The following is a 24,270-nucleotide window of genomic DNA, read 5'->3' as shown; positions in this document are numbered from 1 at the left end:
CCAGTTTAAAGTAGTAAATTTGTATTCAAATACAACTTTTCTTTCAAATCTTAGTCTGAAAGCTTTATTTAGACTCCAATCACAAAAAAAACAAAACCTATCTTCAAACTCCAATTTAAAGCAAGCATTCCTTTCATCACTTTGCTGCTGTAAAATGTACATTTCTCCACTGTGAGACTAATAAAGGCAAATGTAATCCAATCCAATTCAATGTTGGCTAAACTTTGTGTGGAAAACAATAAAATAAACATAAAAACCTTTGTCATCCAACCCCAAAATAAAAAAAACATTTAACCCAGATTAAAATCCTAATTGAGAAATGTATCGCTGATGTCAAATTCTAATTTGAAACCGTAACCTTTATCCGAAACCCTATTTTTGTCTTGAATAAAAATGATTAAACATCCCAATCCAGGTTTGAAAGCCCAATTTAAAACCTTTACTTTGTCTTTTAGATATAAATTAAAATACCAATGCAGAACACAAACTGATTGAAACTCTCATTTTAAACCCAAACCTGACATGAAACCTAAATTTCAAATGCCAGAAGAAAACAGTTTCACACTCTAATTTAAAATTTTAACCTTTGGTCAAAACCATAATTAGCAAACGTTGACATTACTCAAACTAAAAACACTGTTGAAATTAAATTTCTAAAAAACAAAATCATAAAGCGAGTGATCAAAAATCAATAAATTAGCCTTGGCAGCTAAATCTCAATCCAAATGTGCTGATTAGCGTTGCGTTAATGACATTGGTTCAGTGTACATGGATGGTTGCCACGACAATGCCACATTGTGACGGTGGCATGATGTCACGTATCAAAATGAAAACATTTAGAAAACATGAAAACATGTCGAATGACACCCTGCCCACGGGGCTCCAGCTGCTGCCATTGTGCCCCCCCCCCCCACACCCCCAGCCCCGCAGCCGCCCACCCATATCCCCCCTGCCGGGGCTGAGGCTAATAGACCGTGGTCCACTCTGCGATTGTTTATGCAGCCACATTGTGTCACCAATGACTGACTTCTGCACTGCTTCATTTGTCGTACTGAGAAATACAAGGTTTTTTTTGGAGGGGGGGGTTGAAGTTGAAGAGCATTTTCATATTAATACTCTCACAAAATTACTGTGAATGCTCAGGGATGTTGCCAAGCTCAGAAAAAATGCCCATAAAATATATATTTTGATATAGTTTGAAATGGAATTTTGAAGAGTTTGCGCATTTCAAGAACATGCATTTCAGTACAAGTACTATTTTTGTGTTCTTGGTGTCATCATGCTTTCTCTCGACACTGTACAAAGCATTGTGTGGAGGCGAAGCTTGATCAGATTTGCATTTCTTTGGTACTTTGTGTAAAATCAGTGATTGATCATAATGTCATAAATAGCCAATTGACAAGTGCCTTCATGAATGACCAAATTGTTTCAATAGATTGGATTGATTGGCCCATCTTCTCATCGGATCAGCCATAATCCAGACTTTAAAGACTAATTATACGTTAAAACGTAAAAATCTATACTTGGATTGAAACCTCAACTTGAAATATTTTGATTTTGTACCATATATGGTACATATATAAATATCAGAATCAGAAGTAGATATCGTGCATCTGCACACACACACAAACACACACATGGAGACACAGGCATTTCGGCGGACATTTTCATCTCTGAGGTGCTTTATTAAAATTACCCTTCTGTTTAATTTTCATGAGGTCTGGTCTGGACAAAATCAGCAGTTTATCAAACATACTGGCACACACACACCCACATACACTTTTCTCCGCATCCTCATTTTAGTGTAGTTTGTGTTTATTTGACAGCAGCTTACCTTATCACTATCAAACACACTGTACATTGCAAAAGCCTAGTCATTATCTTTATTCAAATAAAATCAAGAAAATGCATATGAATATGTTTAGCATGATAAAAAACAAAACCAAACATTTGTCATGAAAGAAAGAGAAAGTGGTTAATCTGGATAAAACCACAATTACATAAATATATTTTTTTACGGTTGGCATCACTCCAACGCCAGTGCAAACCCGTCCACCTTCCAGAGTCAGTATGGCATCTCCCATCTGTTCAGAATTGGTGGATTGGGACAAACAATAATTTACATAAAAATAATGTCAACCATTTTTATTCATAATTTAGCTGCATGCTAGCTTCTAGTTCTACAAAATCATGATGGTATTGATAAAACAGGAAATTAAATTGTTTCAAATGGATTTTATTCTGCGCACTTCTGGGAACTGACCAATGTGTATTTTTTTAAGACATTGCCCATTCAAGAAAAAAATACAGATGGTCAATTAATTTAAGAAATATATCATGCATAAATTGCAGTCCACCATCATTCCGCACATTTCAGCAAGCGACAATTGCACACAGATTATTTATGCATTTGCTGGCCGGCCTGCTCCCTATAGCATGTAAAGCTGTCAACTGTACATATAGTGTTAAAATGAAATAAATAAAATAATGTTCCTTTTTCGTTCCCAGAACGGGTAAGTTAGAAGGACATGAATCTATGTCATATGTATGTTATCTGACCAAGAGTCGAATGTATTTAACAAATTTATGTTTGCTTTATGATGGGATGTTTTCATTCTAAAATAAAGTGACATTCCACCTAAACCATGGTTGTAAAAATCTATAGATAAACAGACAATGAAATGCAAAATATGAGATTTTATTCTATTGTGCAGCCATTGTTGTTTGCCACTGACATTTTATTTTATTTTTGCTTTTATGTGCGCGTATGTATCTCCAGTCCCCAAATCTCCCTCTCACAGATCAGAATCTATCAATGAATTAATTTATTGCTCTGTCAAGCACTATTTGTCCACCTGCACCCCCTTTTTAAATCTTGGACCATAAGGTCCCCCTGAGCCTCATTACACACACACACACACACACACACACACACACATGCACACACACACACACACACACACACACACACGCATACACACATACACACACACACGCGCGCACACACACACAAACACACACGCACACGCACACATACACACACGCACAGACGCGCACACACACAGGCACACACACACACACACACACACACACACACACACACACACACAGAATCGAGACCCCAACCTCCCTTCCCTGATTAGACTGTTCCACCTGCACTCACCCTGCCTTCTCTTCTCCGGCCTTCAAGCGACCCGTCCCCCCCTACTAATGTGGGACGTCCCAGGACACCAACAGGGTGGAGGGCCCTGCCGCGGGGTTTCAAGCATTTTAAGAGAAAAGCGTCTGCTTCATTACCTTGACTAGAACGATGCAATCATTTTCAAGGACAAAAATGCTCCCCCCCCACCCCTCTTTTGTCTTTCATTGTTCTCTATGACAGGGACAGTTGAGAACCTCTGTTCTAGAATGACCCATTGTAGGTATAGAGAGAGAGCACATAATTTTGACAGAAAAAAAAAACATTTTCGCCTCTCCAACTAAATTTAAAAACAGTCAAACTAAATGAAACATACCTCTAGAACATTTTTTAAACATATTTGAACATGAAAAGAATACTCTATGCCAGTGGTGTCAAGCGTTTTTGTCATGGGCCACTTGGTAGTCAGTTTTCCCTGGGAGTCAAACCGTGACATCATAGATTTTGCGAAATTCACATTTTAAAGGGAGATGGTTGGGGTAAACACATTAAAAAAATAAAAATTCTGCCCTGTAAGGTTAGACCTTCTAAGATCTCAGCAGTCTGAAATGAAGCATTGACTTCCAAACCAGGCAACAAACCTTGTAGGAAACTTCCATTGGTAGAAGAATGTTTACGAGCAGGATCTTCTCTATTTGACTGGATTTCTATGAAGGGACCCATGGGCCACTTTGAATCGCCTGCGTTCTATTTTTAGCAAAGTGCATGGAGGTATTTTCCAAAATGGATTTGCACGTTGAGCGTTCAGCTAATCCTGCACTTCAATTCAACATGCACAAAAGAAGCACATTTCCTTCTAAAGGCATTTCATTTGGGATTTTCATGTTCACATTGACAAGCAATTTTTACAACCCCAAAAAAGACCGAGCCAGTGTTTTTACGCTTAGATGTTTTATCAAAGAATACATTTGCGGGGAAAAAAGCTGTGATTTTGTTATTAGATTTTTTTTCAGGTTTTTCCAAAAAATTAGGTACTTTTTACCTTTCTGATAAATTTCGGGATCGTTTATTTAATCTCTGCAAAAACGGTTAAAATTGGAAGCTGGTCGCTATTTTGGTGGTTTTCTATACTTGAGTTGAAATACATTTAACTCATTCACTGCCAGGCGTGCAAAAATGTGTCCACCCACTCCAGTGCCAGGGTTTTTGTCATTATCAATTGAACTCAAGGACCCACAGAATATAGAATTTTAGCACTACATAAATATTCAATGCACCGTAAGAAACCATGGATTCACTTCTTTCATCAGAAAAAAGAGTTAATTCCTAAATTATATGGGTCTGATGTTATATGAACTTGAAATGAGGGTGGCTGTCCAAAATACAATGCAATACGTAGATATTTGTTTCTATAGGTGTTTAACAACAGCCGAAGCTGGAACAAAGCACTAATATGGAAAAAAGGGATATGCTGTCCCCTTGTGGAAAAGCAAAAAACATTGCCAGAGGCCAAGGCCAGCCTTTATCTACGGAGCCCCTAAGGGGACATCGAAGAAAAAAAAAAAAAACTTTGCGAGATCTCGCAAAACTTTGCGTTCCCTCGCAAAACTTTGCGTTCCCTCGCAATACTTTGCGTTCCCTCGCAATACTTTTGCGAGATCTCGCATTCTTTGCGAGATCTCGCATTCTTTGCGAGATCTTGCAAAGAATGCGAGATCTCGCAATCTTTTTTTAAAAAATACGCGTACATGTACTTCCGGTTCATCGTCAGTGTAACCGAAAACAACAAACATGGAGCCTTTTCACCCTTTCGTTCCTTTAATCCAGTTTTACTTTAAAATTGGCTTGAAATACAAAGATATAAAATCCGTTCTTGAGATTAAACACGGCTTACTAATAAGTGAAAGACATTTGAAGCGAGTGGTGAACAAAAGTGGACTATTTCGCCGAAAAACGTTCGATGACTTGGGCGTCTTGGTTGACTTTATTCACAACCAGTTGCAGAATTCCGGACAACTACACGGTTACAGGTGGATGTACAGTAAGTGCAGAGAACATGGGCTTCTTGTCAGGAAAGAGGATGTTCGTCTGGTCCTGAAAGAGTTGGATCCGAGAGGAGTGTCTTTAAGGCAAGCAAGACGTCTGAGACGACGAAACTACTTCTCGAAAGGGCCGAATTTTATTTGGCATATGGATTCATATGACAAACTGAAACCGTTTGGAATTTGCATCAATGGGGCTATTGATGGCTTTTCAAGGAAAATAATGTGGCTCGATGCCTACACAACAAGTAGTGACCCGAAGTTAATTGGAGGTTACTACATTGAAGTTGTGCACCGTTTGGGAGGTTGTCCTCGAATCGTTCGAGCTGATTTGGGGACTGAAAATGGTCATGTTAAAGGCTTCCAGCGTTTCCTGGTGCCCATACCGCCAGGCAGCACCCTTGACAGTTACTTGGATGGAGCCAGCACCGCCAATCAAAGAATTGAATATTGGTGGGGGTTTCTTCGCAGCCAATGCATGGAATTCTGGTTATCACTCTTCAAAGACCTCAGAGACAATGGCTTCTTTGATGGTGGATTTCTGGACAAAAGCATCCTGCAATTTTGTTGCATGGGACTTATTCAGGTGAGTTCATATATTCTGTAGCTCCATTTATGAAATATGTATTTTTGTATTTGAGAGGGTGTTGATGGGACACAAAAGAAGGTAAATAATCGGATAGTGGAAAGAAGATAGTGGTCTGTGTGTGTGGGGACATAGGGTGAAGGTGAAATGATCAAGGAAAAGATGAAGGAAAAGTGGGGATGGGCAGAGTAGTAAACATGAGTGACGAGTTTAAGGTAGAAAGGAGGGAGCAGGGAGAGAAAAGCAGTCTAATTCTATAATTTCTTGCTCATAAGAGCTGCTATGACTGTGCAACTCTTCCTAAATCTGTCTGTATATCACACCAAATCCAGCAGGCATTTAAACAACTTCTTCCCTCAAGCAATTAACTCTCTAAAAAGTAACCCCAATAGAACTGTATAGTGCCTCCATTTTTTGATGAGACTAGTGCAGCTACAGGAGACAATTTCCTTGTGTGTACTACATACTTGGCAAAAAAAGATGATTCTGATTCTGATATTATTCTCAACAGGATGAGTTGGATGATACTGCCCGTGTTTGGAACAGCCATCTCATCAGGCCCTCAAAGAACATAAATGTCCCCAGTGGTCGGCCCAACGTGATGTATTCTTTACCTGAACTTTATGGCACAAGGGACTTCCTCTCCACAGCTGACAATGAACAAGTTCAACTATGCAAAAGCCAGTGTGTCTTCCGTTTAACTATGCCTTGTGATCCGGATGTATTTGTATTGTGTGCTTCCTTAATGGCCCAGTCTGGTCTGATGCCACCAAAAGAGCCGTATCAGGCTGTGAACTTGTACTTGCACCTCAGAGAGGCCCTTACTGCAATTCTAAATTAGAAGCATGATGTTTTCAGGGGTCAGAGACATTAACCTTTGGTGAAAGCATTTTTGTTTCCGTATACCAGTCATACTGGAATTATATTACATTAAAATTTAAACATGAATTACTCAAAGCAATAACCATATATTTTTTGGTGTGTGTTTGGGTGAAACCATTTTATGGCTCCTCAACTGGTTCGAAGTAACATTTAATGAAGGCTGAATCCGACGACCATTGCCATTTCTTCAACCCTTTGTTCATCATTTCTTTTATCACTTCACTTTAAATGGATTATTGGGATACATTTGAGGACGAATAATATATAGCAATCACAATTTAAATCATTTTTTGTCTGCTGTTTTTGTTACTGTATAAGGAAAGCATATTTGATCAATATGAAATGTTCATTTGTCAAATCATTCTGGGTGTCAATAAATATACTGTCTTGGTTGCTGATTTTAACCACAAATACTTAACCAATGTGGATCTGAATAGTATTTATTCCTGCACCCCAGTACACAATCACTTGCCTGTAAATGATAACATAATTGTCACTCTTCAATTTCGTCAGCAGGTGGTGTCTTGTGTTTAAAAAAAACATGAATTATTTGGAACAAATTTTATTAACATTGACAAATTGGTATGAACAGCAATCACAAACATATAAATGGAATACAATATCAAGTACAAAAAGAATTGCTTTTGTTTGAACAGTGCAAATATTTGCAACATTACATGACATATCAACTTCAAACCTTTAGGTCAAACTGAAAGTGGCACCATATCCGAAACCATTAGGAGAATAAGTGATATGGAAAATTGAATGAATGAATAATAACCATGAAATCAATTGTAGACACAAAAGGAAAATACAACTGTAGACTGCCCTACGCAAGGTTGACCATGACAGATGTTTTACATCTCAAAGTACAAATAATGAAATGCTCCTAAACTGATGTGTGTGCATGTGTGTGTAGACATAAGAGAGTCAATCAATCAATTGCGCACTTTCTCCCACCATGTTGGTGACAGATGAATGAGCTTCACTGCATTCATCCAAATGAGATGTTGGAGTATTTTCTTTTGTGCCAATGTAAAATCTTAACAGTTTCAATTTGTTTTTTTTCATAGAGTCTGCCAATTGTTTCATCTAAAGCAATGTGGTTTCTTTTGAAATCACAGACCTCAAAAGTAAAGTCTTCAACAGGTCCTTTGGTTTAGCTTCCATCTGGGAAAAATAGCCCTTTTCCCAGCTCCAAAATTTGAGCGACAGTTGCTGTTTTTTTCCAGGATGGCATACCTTGTTCCTCCACCTTTGCTTGTCCTCACTTGATGGTAATCGTTGCCATAAATCTTCCTTTGAGTCTTTTCTGCAGAAACATTATGTCTTGCCATCCCATCAACATGGTTTTGGAGTACTCCCGAAGTCTCAGCCAGTACACCTTTTTTCCTTGATCTTATTTTGCCTCTTAATTTTTGGAGGAGCAGTTCATTATCACCACTGGACATTTTCTGATGACAAAAGCAAAGGACAGCTATTCGATCACCATAAGAAGTGATATATTTGCCCATTTGCTCTTCGGTCATCATAGCAATTACTGCCATGTCAACCTGCAAAGATAAATTGTGAGGATAAATACTTGACATGTTTATTTAATTATCAATAACTTTTAATACATTTAACATATTCACATGAGTGATGGGACACTACAGTCATCATTATTTGTATTCAGTATTACACGAGAATAGTATATTAGGTAGCGGCAGCCCAATTACTAACTGTAATATCGATTTTAAATTGTGTTAATAACCTCATTATTAAAATAGAATTAACAGTACAGGTAGAGTAGATAGAAATGTTAGCTTCACTTTCACTTTATTGACCTACTACCAATACTACTTCGAAAAAAAATGTCCATGTTTCTCTTGTTTTGCTTATTACATCAGACTTTGTAGCTGTATGCCCACCTTGTCGCTTTTCATACGTGCAATGTCCACGTGAGGGACGTTTCTTGACTGCAAGAAGTGTTCCAAGTCTTCCTCCATGATGCGCCGAGTTGTTACCTTCTCTCAATAAGCAGCGCGCGCGACCGTCTACCTGAGCCAAGCTGACCCGGAAGTACAGGAACGCACATTTTTTTAAAAAAGATTGCGAGATCTCGCAATCTTTGCGAGAGAATGCAAAGTATTGCGAGGGAACGCAAAGTATTGCGAGGGAACGCAAAGTTTTGCGAGGGAACGCAAAGTTTTGCGAGGGAACGCAAAGTTTTGCGAGGGAACGCAAAGTTTTGCGAGATCTCGCAAAGTTTTTTTTTTTTTTCTTCGATGTCCCCTTAGGGGCTCCGTATTTATCGGCAGCCAAGTATGAAAAAACAAAACTCAAACAAATTCGAGAATGGCACTTTACGTCATATTTTCAATTCCCAAATAAATTCGTGAATGGCAGTGAATGAGTTAATATAAATAACATTCTTAAAAAAACGTTGGCGGATTTTAGTAGGTATTGGACATTGGATATGTACGGAGCCCGTAAGGGGACATCGAAGAAAAAAAAAAAAAACTTTGCGAGATCTCGCAAAACTTTGCGTTCCCTCGCAAAACTTTGCGTTCCCTCGCAAAACTTTGCGTTCCCTCGCAATACTTTGCATTCCCTCGCAAAACTTTGCGTTCCCTCGCAAAACTTTGCGTTCCCTCGCAATACTTTGCGTTCTCTCGCAAAGATTGCGAGATCTCGCAATCTTTTTTAAAAAAATGTGCGTTCCTGTACTTCCGGGTCAGCTTGGCTCAGGTAGACGGTCGCGCGCGCTGCTTATTGAGAGAAGGCAACGACTCGGCGCATCATGGAGGAAGACTTGGAACACTTCTTGCAGTCAAGAAACGTCCCTCACGTGGACATTGCACGTATGAAAAGCGACAAGGTGGGCATACAGCTACAAAGTCTGATGTAATAAGCAAAACAAGAGAAACATGGACATTTTTTTTCGAAGTAGTATTGGTAGTAGGTCAATAAAGTGAAAGTGAAGCTAACATTTCTATCTACTCTACCTGTACTGTTAATTCTATTTTAATAATGAGGTTATTAACACAATTTAAAATCGATATTACAGTTAGTAATTGGGCTGCCGCTACCTAATATACTATTCTCGTGTAATACTGAATACAAATAATGATGACTGTAGTGTCCCATCACTCATGTGAATATGTTAAATGTATTAAAAGTTATTGATAATTAAATAAACATGTCAAGTATTTATTCTCACAATTTATCTTTGCAGGTTGACATGGCAGTAATTGCTATGATGACCGAAGAGCAAATGGGCAAATATATCACTTCTTATGGTGATCGAATAGCTGTCCTTTGCTTTTGTCATCAGAAAATGTCCAGTGGTGATAATGAACTGCTCCTCCAAAAATTAAGAGGCAAAATAAGATCAAGGAAAAAAGGTGTACTGGCTGAGACTTCGGGAGTACTCCAAAACCATGTTGATGGGATGGCAAGACATAACAATGTTTCTGCAGAAAAGACTCAAAGGAAGATTTATGGCAACGATTACCATCAAGTGAGGACAAGCAAAAGTGGAGGAACAAGGTATGCCATCCTGGAAAAAAACAGCAACTGTCGCTCAAATTTTGGAGCTGGGAAAAAGGGCTATTTTTCCCAGATGGAAGCTAAACCAAAGGACCTGTTGAAGACTTTACTTTTGAGGTCTGTGATTTCAAAAGAAACCACATTGCTTTAGATGAAACAATTGGCAGACTCTATGAAAAAAACAAATTGAAACTGTTAAGATTTTACATTGGCACAAAAGAAAATACTCCAACATCTCATTTGGATGAATGCAGTGAAGCTCATTCATCTGTCACCAACATGGTGGGAGAAAGTGCGCAATTGATTGATTGACTCTCTTATGTCTACACACACATGCACACACATCAGTTTAGGAGCATTTCATTATTTGTACTTTGAGATGTAAAACATCTGTCATGGTCAACCTTGCGTAGGGCAGTCTACAGTTGTATTTTCCTTTTGTGTCTACAATTGATTTCATGGTTATTATTCATTCATTCAATTTTCCATATCACTTATTCTCCTAATGGTTTCGGATATGGTGCCACTTTCAGTTTGACCTAAAGGTTTGAAGTTGATATGTCATGTAATGTTGCAAATATTTGCACTGTTCAAACAAAAGCAATTCTTTTTGTACTTGATATTGTATTCCATTTATATGTTTGTGATTGCTGTTCATACCAATTTGTCAATGTTAATAAAATTTGTTCCAAATAATTCATGTTTTTTTTAAACACAAGACACCACCTGCTGACGAAATTGAAGAGTGACAATTATGTTATCATTTACAGGCAAGTGATTGTGTACTGGGGTGCAGGAATACTATTCAGATCCACATTGGTTAAGTATTTGTGGTTAAAATCAGCAACCAAGACAGTATATTTATTGACACCCAGAATGATTTGACAAATGAACATTTCATATTGATCAAATATGCTTTCCTTATACAGTAACAAAAACAGCAGACAAAAAAATGATTTAAATTGTGATTGCTATATATTATTCGTCCTCAAATGTATCCCAATAATCCATTTAAAGTGAAGTGATAAAAGAAATTATGAACAAAGGGTTGAAGAAATGGCAATGGTCGTCGGATTCAGCCTTCATTAAATGTTACTTCGAACCAGTTGAGGAGCCATAAAATGGTTTCACCCAAACACACACCAAAAAATATATGGTTATTGCTTTGAGTAATTCATGTTTAAATTTTAATGTAATATAATTCCAGTATGACTGGTATACGGAAACAAAAATGCTTTCACCAAAGGTTAATGTCTCTGACCCCTGAAAACATCATGCTTCTAATTTAGAATTGCAGTAAGGGCCTCTCTGAGGTGCAAGTACAAGTTCACAGCCTGATACGGCTCTTTTGGTGGCATCAGACCAGACTGGGCCATTAAGGAAGCACACAATACAAATACATCCGGATCACAAGGCATAGTTAAACGGAAGACACACTGGCTTTTGCATAGTTGAACTTGTTCATTGTCAACTGTGGAGAGGAAGTCCCTTGTGCCATAAAGTTCAGGTAAAGAATACATCACGTTGGGCCGACCACTGGGGACATTTATGTTCTTTGAGGGCCTGATGAGATGGCTGTTCCAAACACGGGCAGTATCATCCAACTCATCCTGTTGAGAATAATATCAGAATCAGAATCATCTTTTTTTGCCAAGTATGTAGTACACACAAGGAAATTGTCTCCTGTAGCTGCACTAGTCTCATCAAAAAATGGAGGCACTATACAGTTCTATTGGGGTTACTTTTTAGAGAGTTAATTGCTTGAGGGAAGAAGTTGTTTAAATGCCTGCTGGATTTGGTGTGATATACAGTCAGATTTAGGAAGAGTTGCACAGTCATAGCAGCTCTTATGAGCAAGAAATTATAGAATTAGACTGCTTTTCTCTCCCTGCTCCCTCCTTTCTACCTTAAACTCGTCACTCATGTTTACTACTCTGCCCATCCCCACTTTTCCTTCATCTTTTCCTTGATCATTTCACCTTCACCCTATGTCCCCACACACACAGACCACTATCTTCTTTCCACTATCCGATTATTTACCTTCTTTTGTGTCCCATCAACACCCTCTCAAATACAAAAATACATATTTCATAAATGGAGCTACAGAATATATGAACTCACCTGAATAAGTCCGATGCAACAAAATTGCAGGATGCTTTTGTCCAGAAATCCACCATCAAAGAAGCCATTGTCTCTGAGGTCTTTGAAGAGTGATAACCAGAATTCCATGCATTGGCTGCGAAGAAACCCCCACCAATATTCAATTCTTTGATTGGCGGTGCTGGCTCCATCCAAGTAACTGTCAAGGGTGCTGCCTGGCGGTATGGGCACCAGGAAACGCTGGAAGCCTTTAACATGACCATTTTCAGTCCCCAAATCAGCTCGAACGATTCGAGGACAACCTCCCAAACGGTGCACAACTTCAATGTAGTAACCTCCAATTAACTTCGGGTCACTACTTGTTGTGTAGGCATTGAGCCACATTATTTTCCTTGAAAAGCCATCAATAGCCCCATTGATGCAAATTCCAAACGGTTTCAGTTTGTCATGAATCCATATGCCAAATAAAATTCGGCCCTTTCGAGAAGTAGTTTCGTCGTCTCAGACGTCTTGCTTGCCTTAAAGACACTCCTCTCGGATCCAACTCTTTCAGGACCAGACGAACATCCTCTTTCCTGACAAGAAGCCCATGTTCTCTGCACTTACTGTACATCCACCTGTAACCGTGTAGTTGTCCGGAATTCTGCAACTGGTTGTGAATAAAGTCAACCAAGACGCCCAAGTCATCGAACGTTTTTCGGCGAAATAGTCCACTTTTGTTCACCACTAGCTTCAAATGTCTTTCACTTATTAGTAAGCCGTGTTTAATCTCAAGAACGGATTTTATATCTTTGTATTTCAAGCCAATTTTAAAGTAAAACTGGATTAAAGGAACGAAAGGGTGAAAAGGCTCCATGTTTGTTGTTTTCGGTTACGCTGACGATGAACCGGAAGTACATGTACGCGTATTTTTTTAAAAAAAGATTGCGAGATCTCGCATTCTTTGCAAGATCTCGCAAAGAATGCGAGATCTCGCAAAGAATGCGAGATCTCGCAAAAGTATTGCGAGGGAACGCAAAGTATTGCGAGGGAACGCAAAGTTTTGCGAGGGAACGCAAAGTTTTGCGAGATCTCGCAAAGTTTTTTTTTTTTTTCTTCGATGTCCCCTTAGGGGCTCCGTAGATATGAGATTGACCGAAAAAAAATCATGACAGTGTGTGATGATCATGTGATTCACTTCTATGGCCTTTCTCACCCTCCTATCCACTTCCTACTCCCTCCCCCTCCTAAACCATCTTTCCATTGTCGTCTCCTTTTTCTTCTTTCCTCTGCATCACAGTACCAGAAGACGAGACCACCAAAGTGCCCTCGTAAATCTCGCTGTGACACCATTGCCTCGACAGGAGGGTCCCAGGCGTAGGAGTGTGGGAGTGTGCGTACAGTGTGTGTGTGTATGTGTGTGCGCCTTCACTAATATATGCACGTCAATGGGACATTGAGACATGTGTGTGTCAATGGCTCCCTCCCTGCCCATCTTCCCGTTCGTCCTCTTCCCTTTGACCTTCCTCTCCCCATCCACACTTCCGTTGGCTCGAGGAGCCCTCGTCATCCCACAAGGCTGTGAGTATTGCACCATCGTCATGACATAAAATGGAGTGCATACAATGTACTATTTCTATGATACAGTACCAGATAAAAAATAGGATGAAAAAAGGTATCTCAATGCATTAATTGTTTGTAATGTATTGGAAAGCACTAACAAGAATACTACAGTAATCCCTCGTTTTTTGCTGTTAATGGAGACCAGGACCACCCGCGATCAACGAAAATCCGCGAAGTAGAGTAATAAAATAACAACCCACGTGATAAGACAGAAGGGGGCGCTGGGCTGGGCTGAGAAGAAGCACAGCCAATCTACAAGGCTGTATACCATGAGATACCATGCTGTTATTGGGCGATGTCAGTGCTGGGAACCAATCAAGCTACACCATGTACAAAACCACTAAGCCATTTGGCATTCTTTTTATTCTGAACATTTTTCCCAGAAAAAAAATATGTGATGCACTGAAACCGCGCTAAATGAACCGCAAAGTAGCGAGGGACCACTGTGGAAACAAATTAACTGTACAGTATTGTGAAATGTGATGATTGTGGCCAAATGTTATTATCACAACGAACTTTTGCCTTCTTACCTTTTCTGGCTTTCATGTGGACAAACAGACAAAGCAAATAACCGTAAGTGACTCTCCCCTTGCCATTGTGATGTAAAAGGCATGATTTTTATATCACATTTTTATGACAGCTGCGACCTTAAAATTTGAAAAGTGTTAAATCACACCATGTCTATGTGGGTCTAACGTGTGTGGATTGTCAGTTTCACAGCCACCTGTGCTCATGGAGCCTTTCGAGGTGATGACATCATACACTGCCTTTTCCCGTGATGACATAATTCTGCCGTGCGAGGCTACCGGCAACCCGCCGCCCACGTATGTTTCTTGTTGACTGTAATATTTCTTGTTATACATTTATCCATCTGTAATGATTATGCTCAAATGTTTGCGTAGTAGAAGAATCCATTTTCACCTTGATCGTGTCCTTGGGAGTTTTGAAAGGCGCTTATAAATGAAATGTATTATTATTATTATTATTATTATTATTATTATTATTATTGGGTTCCTGATTTTTTTCTCTCAACTCAACACAACTGTATTTATAGAGTACTTTCAAAAAGCCATTCCTGCATAAATAGTGCTGTACATGGAGCAACTATCATATAAACAACAATGAAGCAATAATATGTACATTCTTCTTTTTTTCACATGGATTATGATTATTCATGCATGTCCATGTTTATTTACCCCATCATTTAATTTGTGCTCTGTTATGATCAACATTTCTACCCACTTTCACATTGCTTGGCCACATTTGTGGCTTTATTCCATTTTTTTTCAAGTTTCATCTAATATTAAACACAGTGACAATACAAGACCAAAATCTAAATCTTACATTGGGTTACTTGTTCCTGTTTCTTTCTGTTAGCACAGCAACTTTACCTCACCTAATTAAATGACATCACTAATGAGATCGTTTTTCTTCTTTTTCCTTTGCTAGTTTCCGTTGGGTGAAAGATGGCCGAACGTTCGGGTCAGAGAGGGTGGGAGGTGGAACGCTAGAGGTCAGCGAAGATGAAGCGCTGGAATTGTACCAGGGAACATTCCGATGTTATGCCTCCAACACGCTAGGGACCGCCATGACGCACACAGTGCACATCAATGTAGAGGGTGAGGCACTACCAATCCTCCTACCTATCTGCCCTAAGTACCTACCATCCAAACCTACCTGTCGAACCCATCAATCAACCTACCCGTGTACCTATGTAACCTGCCTTTCTATCTCATTTACGAGCCTGCCCACAACCTAATTATTTACTTACCAACTAGATTAGATTACACTTTATGAGTCTCACAGTGGAGAAATGTACATGAGCTACCTGAGTTCATTTTAGTATGACCCACAAGTACTAACCTACCTATTGTATTTAAATTAAAGTCTAAAATGGCTCCCCGAGTAGGCGGCCGTCAGTAAGTGCTTTCACGAGCTTTGCTTTTAAGAATCAGAAAGCCTTTAATTGTTCCACAATGGACATTTTTTGTTGTTATTTTTGTGTTTTCTTTTGTCACTTTATGTTGTTGTGTGTCGTGTGGAATGGATACAGATATTTTTTTAGCATTTTTGGCCACAACATTAATCAAGGAGGAGTCTCTGATGAGCAGTTGGGCCTTTTGGCAGCACGAATATGCCAGCACTGTTTTTGATTTGGAAGGAATGTCGGTGCTATTTGACTGTCATTGCTGGACAATTCTGGGGGGAATGTGCAGTTTAACAGCCTCGCTTTGTTCAGTGGAGCTGTGAAACCTTTGGACTATCTGAGGCTGGATGGATATATGGCTTCAGGAGACAGAAATGAGAAGAAAGCGGTGTCATCGCAGAACGCTGATACATATGTGAAACTGTCACAGCTTGTAATGGAAGCGGATTTACGTGGAACAGAAGATGTGAGACAATCTCATTCGTCAATGGATGCTCCAGCCTCATGTTTGCTTTCAACATTTAGCTTGTAGCAGATGTGCACATTTCACCATGAAGTCCCTGATCCACTGGTAAAAAGGACGCTTAGATAGATTCTCTCCTCTTTCATGTAGAACTGCTTCATACAAAAAAGAGGGTGCAGAAAGGGCTTAATATTGAATGACTGTGTCTTTGTGTTATATTTTGTTATTTGTTTTTTTGTTGTTGTTTTGACTTCAAGATGGCGTCGCGAGAGAGGCTGCCTTTCTACATCTTCCTTTCCTTTCCTCCATAACTTTGCTGCTGTGAAATGTAAATTTCTCCACTGCGAAAGTATTAAAGGCAAATTCAATCCAAACTAACAAATTAACCACCAAACTTCTTACTCCTGTTGCGTCACACGTGTGTATGATTTTGAAGTGCGCCTTTCAACCCTTTCGTGTCTTTCAGGTCCTTGATCTCCTTGATGTGCGTATCACCCTGACGCATAGCACACGCTTGCAAATTGTATCAAAGGAGCTGTCGCGGGACAGAGAGATTGGGCGAACCACGGGGCAGAATAATCTCCGACTCATCTCGGACTCACGCCCGGCGACAGCTCCTTTTATACAATTTGCAAGCGTGTGCTATGCGTCAGGGTGATACGCACATCAAGGAGATCAAGGAACTGAAAGACACGAAAGGGTTGAAAGGCGCACTTCAAAATCATACACTCGTGTGACGCAACAGGGCTCCCCTCCTGGATCCGAAGTCGGTGAAAGCGATGAAGGAAAAATAAATAAAAACAAAAGTCATTCTGCGACATGGTGAAGCCAGGCAAGATGACGGTCACCGGGCATGGCAGGCGTCGGTGGGGTGGTTTCCGAGGAGGTTTCGTGGTGCCTGAAGTCGTTGTACGGGAGCACGGCAAAGAGTGCCCTACGACTGCCAGTTTGAGTCGATCGATGGAAACTTTCCTCGCGGCCGTCGAGTCGATGCCGGAAGGTCTTCTCACCGTGAGTTGTTCGGCTGGGATCGGTCAAATCTGAGAATCGATGAGGGATTGTGAGGACGAAGGTGCGTGGGGTTGGCCATGCTGCCGGGCACGGACAGGCCGGTCATCGGCGACGGTGGCGATGATCGCGCTGCCATGGCGCTCTGCAGAACGCTGAGGAAGAACGCTGACGTCGGCGGCCGTGTCGGCCATGAAGCGTCTTCCCGAAGTCCGATCGTGGACATAAGCAATGTCCGACGATGTCCGATCGTGGACATATATGATGTCCGATCGTGGACATAAGCGATGTCCGACGATGTGCGATCGTGGACATATACGATGCAGCTAGTTGCAGAGTCGCCAGGCGAATTGGACGATGTCGGCCATCAGGGTGCGGCAGGTTTCACGGTGGGGTCGGGGCGCCCACGGGTGGTGGCGGCCCATCGGGAGCTCGGCTTGAGGGGTCTTGCTGTGAAGATGCCGGGTTCACGGGCGGCTGGGAAATCTGGATCTTTCCATTTGGAGAGTTGATTGGGCTGAGGAGGAGGGAAAAAATCCTCCTGGCTAGCTCGCCAATAAAGAGTTTGATGGTTCTCTTTATTTGTAAGTAGGTTCGTTGTCAGATCTCCCAGGCAGGTGACGCGCAGAGCTTGATCGTGGCGTGGAGTTGAGCAAGTCGTGCCGTGATGTCCGTCCGACGCCCGGCGTGAGCCGGGCGTGAGTCCGAGATGAGTCTGATATGATTCTGCCCCATGGTTCGCCCCATCTCTCTGTCCCGCGACAGCTCCTTTTATACAATTTGCAAGCGTGTGCTATGCGTCAGGGTGTTACGCACATCAAGGAGATCAAGGAACTGAAAGACACGAAAGGGTTGAAAGGCGCACTTCAAAATCATACACATGTGTGACGCAACACTCCCTTGTCTGATCTACCCAACTAACCGACCTACCCAGCTATGTACGTAGCTATCTACCAACAGTATCTTCCTACAACATATGTACAAGTACCTATTTACATAAACAAGCTTGCTACTTATCAACCATCCTGCCTCTGTCCCTTCATGATACAATATCTATGGATTTGTTGTACTATACAGTAGATATATTATTCAAGCTTCAAAGAAGTCACATGACTGATGATAGATGGAATATACTGTAACACACGCACGCACGCACGCACACACACACGCACGCACACACACACACACACACACGCACACACACAAGCGCTTGAATCACACACGCTGAAATGACTCAGTAAGGTTGACTGGGGCCGCCTTTTCTGCATGCTCATCTCTTGTTGCTCGGGTAACGATTTCCAGGAACCACAGCAGTGATGTCAGAGTGTGTGTGTGCGTGTGCGTGTGTGTGTGTGTGTGTGTGTGTGTGTGTGTGTGTGTGTGTGTGTGTGTGTGTGTGTGTGTGTGTGTGTGTGTGTGTGTGTGCGCGCGTGTGTGCGTGTGTGTGTGTGTTGCAGCCCAGCCAGTTCTGCTGAAGCAGCAGAAGTTGCGTCGTGAAGCGTACGTGGGCGAAAGCATGGTGTTGTCTTGCAACCCCCCACCAAGCTCCACCCCGCCGCAAATCCATTGGATGGATAAGAGTGAGTGTTGAATTTCTGATTTTGGGGTTTTTATGGTCATAAAATGAATAAAACATCAAAAGGAAGCCCATATAGGACAATCATGCGCAAAGTCTCAAAGTCATATGTGCTTTTTGTTCGGCCTGATACATAACAATAAATAAATGAATACATTATAGTGCAAATTGGCGAGGGATCACTGTAATAAGGACAAGTGAAGCACTAACTATGCAACATTTTCAATGAATTTTTTGCTTAAATGCATCAGACATTTTCAACAGTAGCCAAAATGGAACTGTATAGTGCCACTTAGCAGTTTTTTTTGACAACGATACTAGTGCAGCGTGTTCTACCGGAAACAAATTCCTTGTGTGTCCTACATACTTGGCAATAAAGATGATTCTGATTCTGATGATTCTGATTCTGATTCTGATTTCCATCCCTTTCAAATAAACTGCTTTTACTCAAAGTAGCAGAGATATTCGTCCCACATTTTGTCTTCTTAAACCTGTATGCTAAATGCGCAATAACTATCTTGTGTTCCAAAGCCTGACAAACTGGGACACCACATTAATAATTTTGTTCTGTTTTCATTTTGCAAATGCATCAAAATCTCTGGTGGTTGTCACTTTGAAATCACTCTGCCGCCAATTTCTCTTCACTCAGTTTTCTGCAACACGACAGAAAATGATCCTTTTTCTAATACCCAGAGTATGTCGTTCAGAGCATGGTAAAACTTGTTAGGATTCAGCATATTTAGTGTTAATGGTTAGTCAAGGGCAAGAAGCGAAGAAAGGGTTTAGAAATAGCGCAACATTTTTTTGTTTAATATCATTTTGGTGTGGACTCATGAGTGTCCTTTATGTGCTTATTTGTCACAGAACTGGTGCACATAAAGCAGAGTGATCGAGTAATGGTTGGCCTCAACGGCAATTTGTACTTTGCTAATCTCCTCAAGAGCGACAGCCGAGAAGATTACATCTGCAACTCCCACTACATTGAAGCCAGAACCATCTTGCCCGATACCGCCATTGCTCTCACTGTGCTGCCAAGTGAGTGCATGTGCACAAAAAAAAGACTGAGTGACGAATGGGCTGGTTGGTGTTGGTGGTATTGATTGATTGACAGTCATTGTTGTGATTGCATTACATGATCTTTTGTCCAGCCAACGATGTGGCTCATGGCAAGTCGCCTCACATCTTACACCCGAGCGGTTCCCACTCATCGGTGCTGGCGCTTCGCGGCCAAAGTCTGACCTTAGAATGCATTCCCAAAGGCCTGTAAGGATTTTTTTTTCACTTAACCTTCAGTTTTAAACGAATACCACCAGCCTAACATTTTCATATTTTCCTTTTTCTCAGTCCGACTCCAAAGGTGGAGTGGAAAAAGAAGGATAGCAGCCTGGATGAGACAGGCGGACATCCAGAAAATCACAACCGTTGGCTTTATTTTGACAGCGTTGACCAGCGCGACGATGGCGAATACGAATGCAGAGCGTTCAATGTGCATGGGTCGAGCGTGCATTCCTTCACTGTCACTGTTGAAGGTCAGTGGGCTGAAATGCGCCCCTGAAAAAAAAGGGTTCCAATTGCTTAGACATAAATGCACCATCAAACCCAACACACACTCATCTCATTTTTAGCTTATTTTACACTGTCTTGAAAAAATAAATTCAATAAAGTATACCAAAACATACGTGTGGCGAAGCCTCTCCAGAGTTTCGACTCACGACCCTGCCTAAACCTAGCACGTGCATACCTTACAGTGGATGAGAAGGTTTCTTCAGCCGTCATCTGTACAAAAGTGAAGGTTTCGGACGTTTCGCCTCCTATCCAAGAGGCTTCGTCAGCGTGGACCACTCCTGTACGACTGAGAGCTTACACAGACATACCTTACAGTGGTGATACTTCAGCTCATGTCCTTAGTATTAATTAAATTGATGCCTTCAAATATATGAGCGATCATTCAGACTATTTTATTTGACAGACGCAAATATGATATACCAGTGCCATGTCATCGTGACACACTGAATTCCACTCACTTCACAATAATCATCAATCGGGCAAGTAGTTGATGTTGCCTCAAAATATATACTATAATACTATAATAGTATATTTAATACTGTACCTTTCCCAGTTGAAGTTGACTGTGAATATTTAATACACAGTGTTAAAGGCATTTTTAAAACATATGTATGAACACACTAAAATGACCCCCTGGTTTATTTTTTTTATTTGTAAAGCGGCTCCCTACTGGGTGAAGGAGCTCCAGAGCCTGCTTTACGCTCCAGGTGAAACCGTGCGACTGGACTGTCTTGCAGAAGGCATCCCGACGCCCAATATAACCTGGAGTATTAACGGTCAACCACTCTCAGGTAACAAATAATTGTTATTCTTGCTCATGCAACTTTTATTGACCTAATATACTTTTATCTAAGAAAATGTCACCCTGTGTGTGTGTGTGTATGTATATATATATATATATATATATATATATCCAAATTTTACAACAAATGTGCCCCCCCACCAAAAAAAAACATCTGCAATTGGTCTTGCCTCCTCCTTGCCTCTCCTCAGCGGTGGACCAGGACAGTCGCCGCAGCATGTTGGGTGGTGTGTTGATAGTCAAGGACGTCCTGCTGAGTGACACGGCGGTGTATCAGTGTGAGGCCTCCAACAAGCATGGCTCCATCCTGCTCAACGCTTACCTCCATGTTGTCGGTGCGTCTTTCAAGAACATTGTATTCCACGAGACTCATTTAATAGACGAACATTGTGTTTCGATAAGAAGGTTTCTTCAGCCATCATCTGTACTTCTTTGAAGGTGTCGGCCGTTTCCCTTTTTATCCAAGAGGCTCCGTCAGCGAACTAAAATTTTAGCGAAAGAAAATAGATGGTTTGAAATGGGAGTAAAACGAGCTATTTTCATAAAACAGCAACATCCTTCTCTAAATCGCCATGGTTGGGTGAGGTTCAATTTGGACCGTTCCTACAACTGACTTCTTAGGCAACAACATAGTTATGGTGATGAGGCGATACCAGTGCAAATGGTGCAATCAGGCCAGTCGTAGACCCCATACTCAGGCAGGACATTAGAAGTAATCAATGAGGACAATAGAAGTAATCAGTGTAGCCGCAGCGAGTAGTCCTCTGCTTCCCCCAACCTGAGAGCAAGGTCCAATCATAGCAGAGTCTGGCACCACCATGTCTGGACAGTAGGGATACATATAGGGCCAAAACTACCAGCAAAAAAATTAGTTCGCTGACGAAGCCTCTTGGATAAAAAGCAATGATGGACCACTCCTGTACAACTGAGAGCTTACACAGACGAACATTGTGTTGTTGTGTTTAATGGCTGAGCTGAACATGGTCTTCTATGTGCCCCACAGAGCTTCCCCCTCAAATCCTATCCTCAGACGGCATTGTATATCGGATCACAGAGGGCGGGACGATCAAAATGTCCTGCGAGACTTTTGGCTCACCGCGCCCTCACGTCAAATGGTGAGTGCCTTCACGTTATCTGCAATTCAAAAGGCAAAGAAAAAGTACGCGGAAGCCACAAGGAAGCCAGCCGCTGATGGGTGGTTGCCACACCAAAATGAATATTGCAAAATGTTCTCATGAAAACACATTAGGATGCTTTCAAGTGCCATGCAAAAACCACCAACACATCCATCTCACAAGGATCTCACTGGAAACTCAGCTTTCCCAAGGCCTGAAGAATATTTTCCATAAAAGACATTACAAACATGAACGGCGTACATTCAGCTCAAATCACTAAACATAAAAAGGTGATAAAACTATCCTTCCATCCAGCCCTGTATATTTCTGGTACCTATCTCAGTTGGTTGCAGGTTGACTGGTTACCAGTAAACATTAGGGTGCACACCATATTAACCTAAGCACTGTGGGATTAACTCTGTTGATTCTTAATATATTGAAATCCTCCCTAAAAGTTATCTAAAAACTAGATCAACTGAAATACTTCTTAAGTTAGCAAAATATTACTGGTATGTGAATATCTATATACTTATCTGTTAACTCATTCACTGCCAGACGATGTGCAAAAATGTCTCCACTCCAGTTCCAGGGTTTTTTGTCACATTGTCACACCACATTGGAGCGGGCCCCTCCCTTCCTGGCTCTCCTGACTTACGCACCTGATCCCCATTTCCTTAATTGTGCCTTCTGACTATAAAAGCCACCCTTACCGTTCAATTGTTGTCGGTGTATTCCAGGAAGTTCCCCATCAACCCGCAGGTCTGTTTTTTTTCGTCGCCCGCTACCTTGCCTTATTTTCTGTTTATGTGTCCATATGTGTCTCAGTAAAGACTCTTTTTTTTGGAATCACTGTCTCCACCGTGTATTGCGGATCCGACCTTAACCACCTTCCGTCGTCCCTCGAGTCCTGTCGCCACTCCTCGAGCGGACGTGACATTTTTGTCATTGCCACTCGAATTCCAAGACCCAGAGTATATTGACTTTTAGGACTACATAAACATTCAATGCAGCGTAAGAATCCTTGGACTCTCTTCTTTCATAAAGAGCTAATTCCTAAATTATATGGGACTGAGTTATATGAGCTGGAAATGAGGGTGGCTGTACAATACAATGCAATACGTAGATATTTGTCGCACTCATGACATGGATATGACCAAACATGACATGACGTCACATCCTATCCGTCTTTATAAAACCTCTGCCAACACGCCCCATCTCTCTCTCTCTGGCCCTCCTCCACCAACCTCACAATGTCTCGGCTGTCTACAAGATTAAAATAATCTTTTTTGTTCAACACCTTGGTTCCTGCTGATTTTACTACCATCTTCTAACACAGTGAAGAGCCATGAACCAGAGGGAAGGATCATTTTTAACCCATCAGGAACAAAGCGCTAACATGGAAAAAGGGAAATGCTGCGCCCCTTGTGGAAGGGAAAAACATTGCCATAGGCCATGGCCAGCACACCCAAATAAGAAAAAACAAAACCCAAACAAATTTGGGAATGGCGCTCTACGTCATATTTTCAATTCCCGAATAAATTTATGAATGGCAGTGAATGAGTTAATGTTTGAAACTGTTTATGTTCTTGCTCCAACTTTGCTGTTATTGATTGAAGCTTCTGGACCATTCCAGAGTGTGCACCCCCAATCTATGCCCAAAGTGACACTCATGGCGGTTGTCGTTTTCTAGGGAGGGGGAGGACTGGGCCCCCCTGCTGTCAGACCCTCGTGTTTCCCTGTTGACCAACGGGACGCTGGAGTTGTCTGACGTGGTTCCTGGGGACAGCGGCATGTACACTTGCTTGATCAAAAACAGCAACATCTCCATCAATGCTCACCTCGAAGTGTACAGTGAGTTGTCGCACACATCCCAAGATAACACAACAGCACTTTGGAATGTTGTATGTAAATTAAATGTCAATAAAATGATG

General features: G+C 41.2%; 1 protein-coding gene and 2 long non-coding RNA genes across 6 annotated transcripts in view; 2 read left to right on the top strand and 1 right to left on the bottom strand.

Annotated features, from left to right (window-relative positions):
• LOC148903194 (neural cell adhesion molecule L1.1-like) overlaps positions 1 to 24,270 on the top strand; it is a 48,355-nt gene that overhangs the window by 10,492 nt on the left and 13,593 nt on the right. The window contains exons 2-13 of one of the 3 annotated variants that reach the window (XM_088997680.1): positions 13,560 to 13,652; positions 14,441 to 14,455; positions 14,595 to 14,706; positions 15,332 to 15,501; positions 18,738 to 18,860; positions 19,721 to 19,891; positions 20,005 to 20,119; positions 20,201 to 20,385; positions 21,082 to 21,213; positions 21,416 to 21,559; positions 22,228 to 22,339; positions 24,030 to 24,190. In XM_088997680.1, coding sequence (XP_088853806.1) covers positions 14,615 to 14,706; positions 15,332 to 15,501; positions 18,738 to 18,860; positions 19,721 to 19,891; positions 20,005 to 20,119; positions 20,201 to 20,385; positions 21,082 to 21,213; positions 21,416 to 21,559; positions 22,228 to 22,339; positions 24,030 to 24,190 — 1,405 coding nt within the window. In that variant the 5' untranslated portion in view covers positions 13,560 to 13,652; positions 14,441 to 14,455; positions 14,595 to 14,614. Of the gene's footprint in view, positions 1 to 13,559; positions 13,841 to 14,440; positions 14,456 to 14,594; positions 14,707 to 15,331; positions 15,502 to 18,737; positions 18,861 to 19,720; positions 19,892 to 20,004; positions 20,120 to 20,200; positions 20,386 to 21,081; positions 21,214 to 21,415; positions 21,560 to 22,227; positions 22,340 to 24,029; positions 24,191 to 24,270 lie in introns of all 3 variants that reach the window. The other 2 variants (XM_088997678.1, XM_088997679.1) reach the window with 2 other exon arrangements.
• On the top strand, positions 4,708 to 7,067 carry LOC148903196 (uncharacterized). Its single transcript, XR_016115161.1, has 2 exons — positions 4,708 to 5,767; positions 6,279 to 7,067. It is a non-coding gene; the product is annotated as an uncharacterized LOC148903196 (long non-coding RNA).
• Positions 21,359 to 23,434, bottom strand: LOC148903195 (uncharacterized). 2 transcript variants are annotated; one of them, XR_016115174.1, is made up of 3 exons: positions 23,050 to 23,434; positions 21,547 to 21,706; positions 21,359 to 21,474 (listed from the first exon to the last, which is right to left on the bottom strand). It is a non-coding gene; the product is annotated as an uncharacterized LOC148903195 (long non-coding RNA). The 2 variants fall into 2 exon arrangements; XR_016115173.1 differs by having other exon boundaries at positions 21,401 to 21,477.

Source organism: Hippocampus bargibanti, linkage group LG01, assembly GCF_051943395.1.
Source record: "Hippocampus bargibanti isolate YZ-2025 linkage group LG01, ASM5194339v1, whole genome shotgun sequence".
Lineage (NCBI taxonomy): Eukaryota > Metazoa > Chordata > Actinopteri > Syngnathiformes > Syngnathidae > Hippocampus > Hippocampus bargibanti.
The sequence above is the reverse complement of the archived record's forward strand: the minus strand, read 5'-3'. Positions and strand labels throughout refer to the sequence as shown.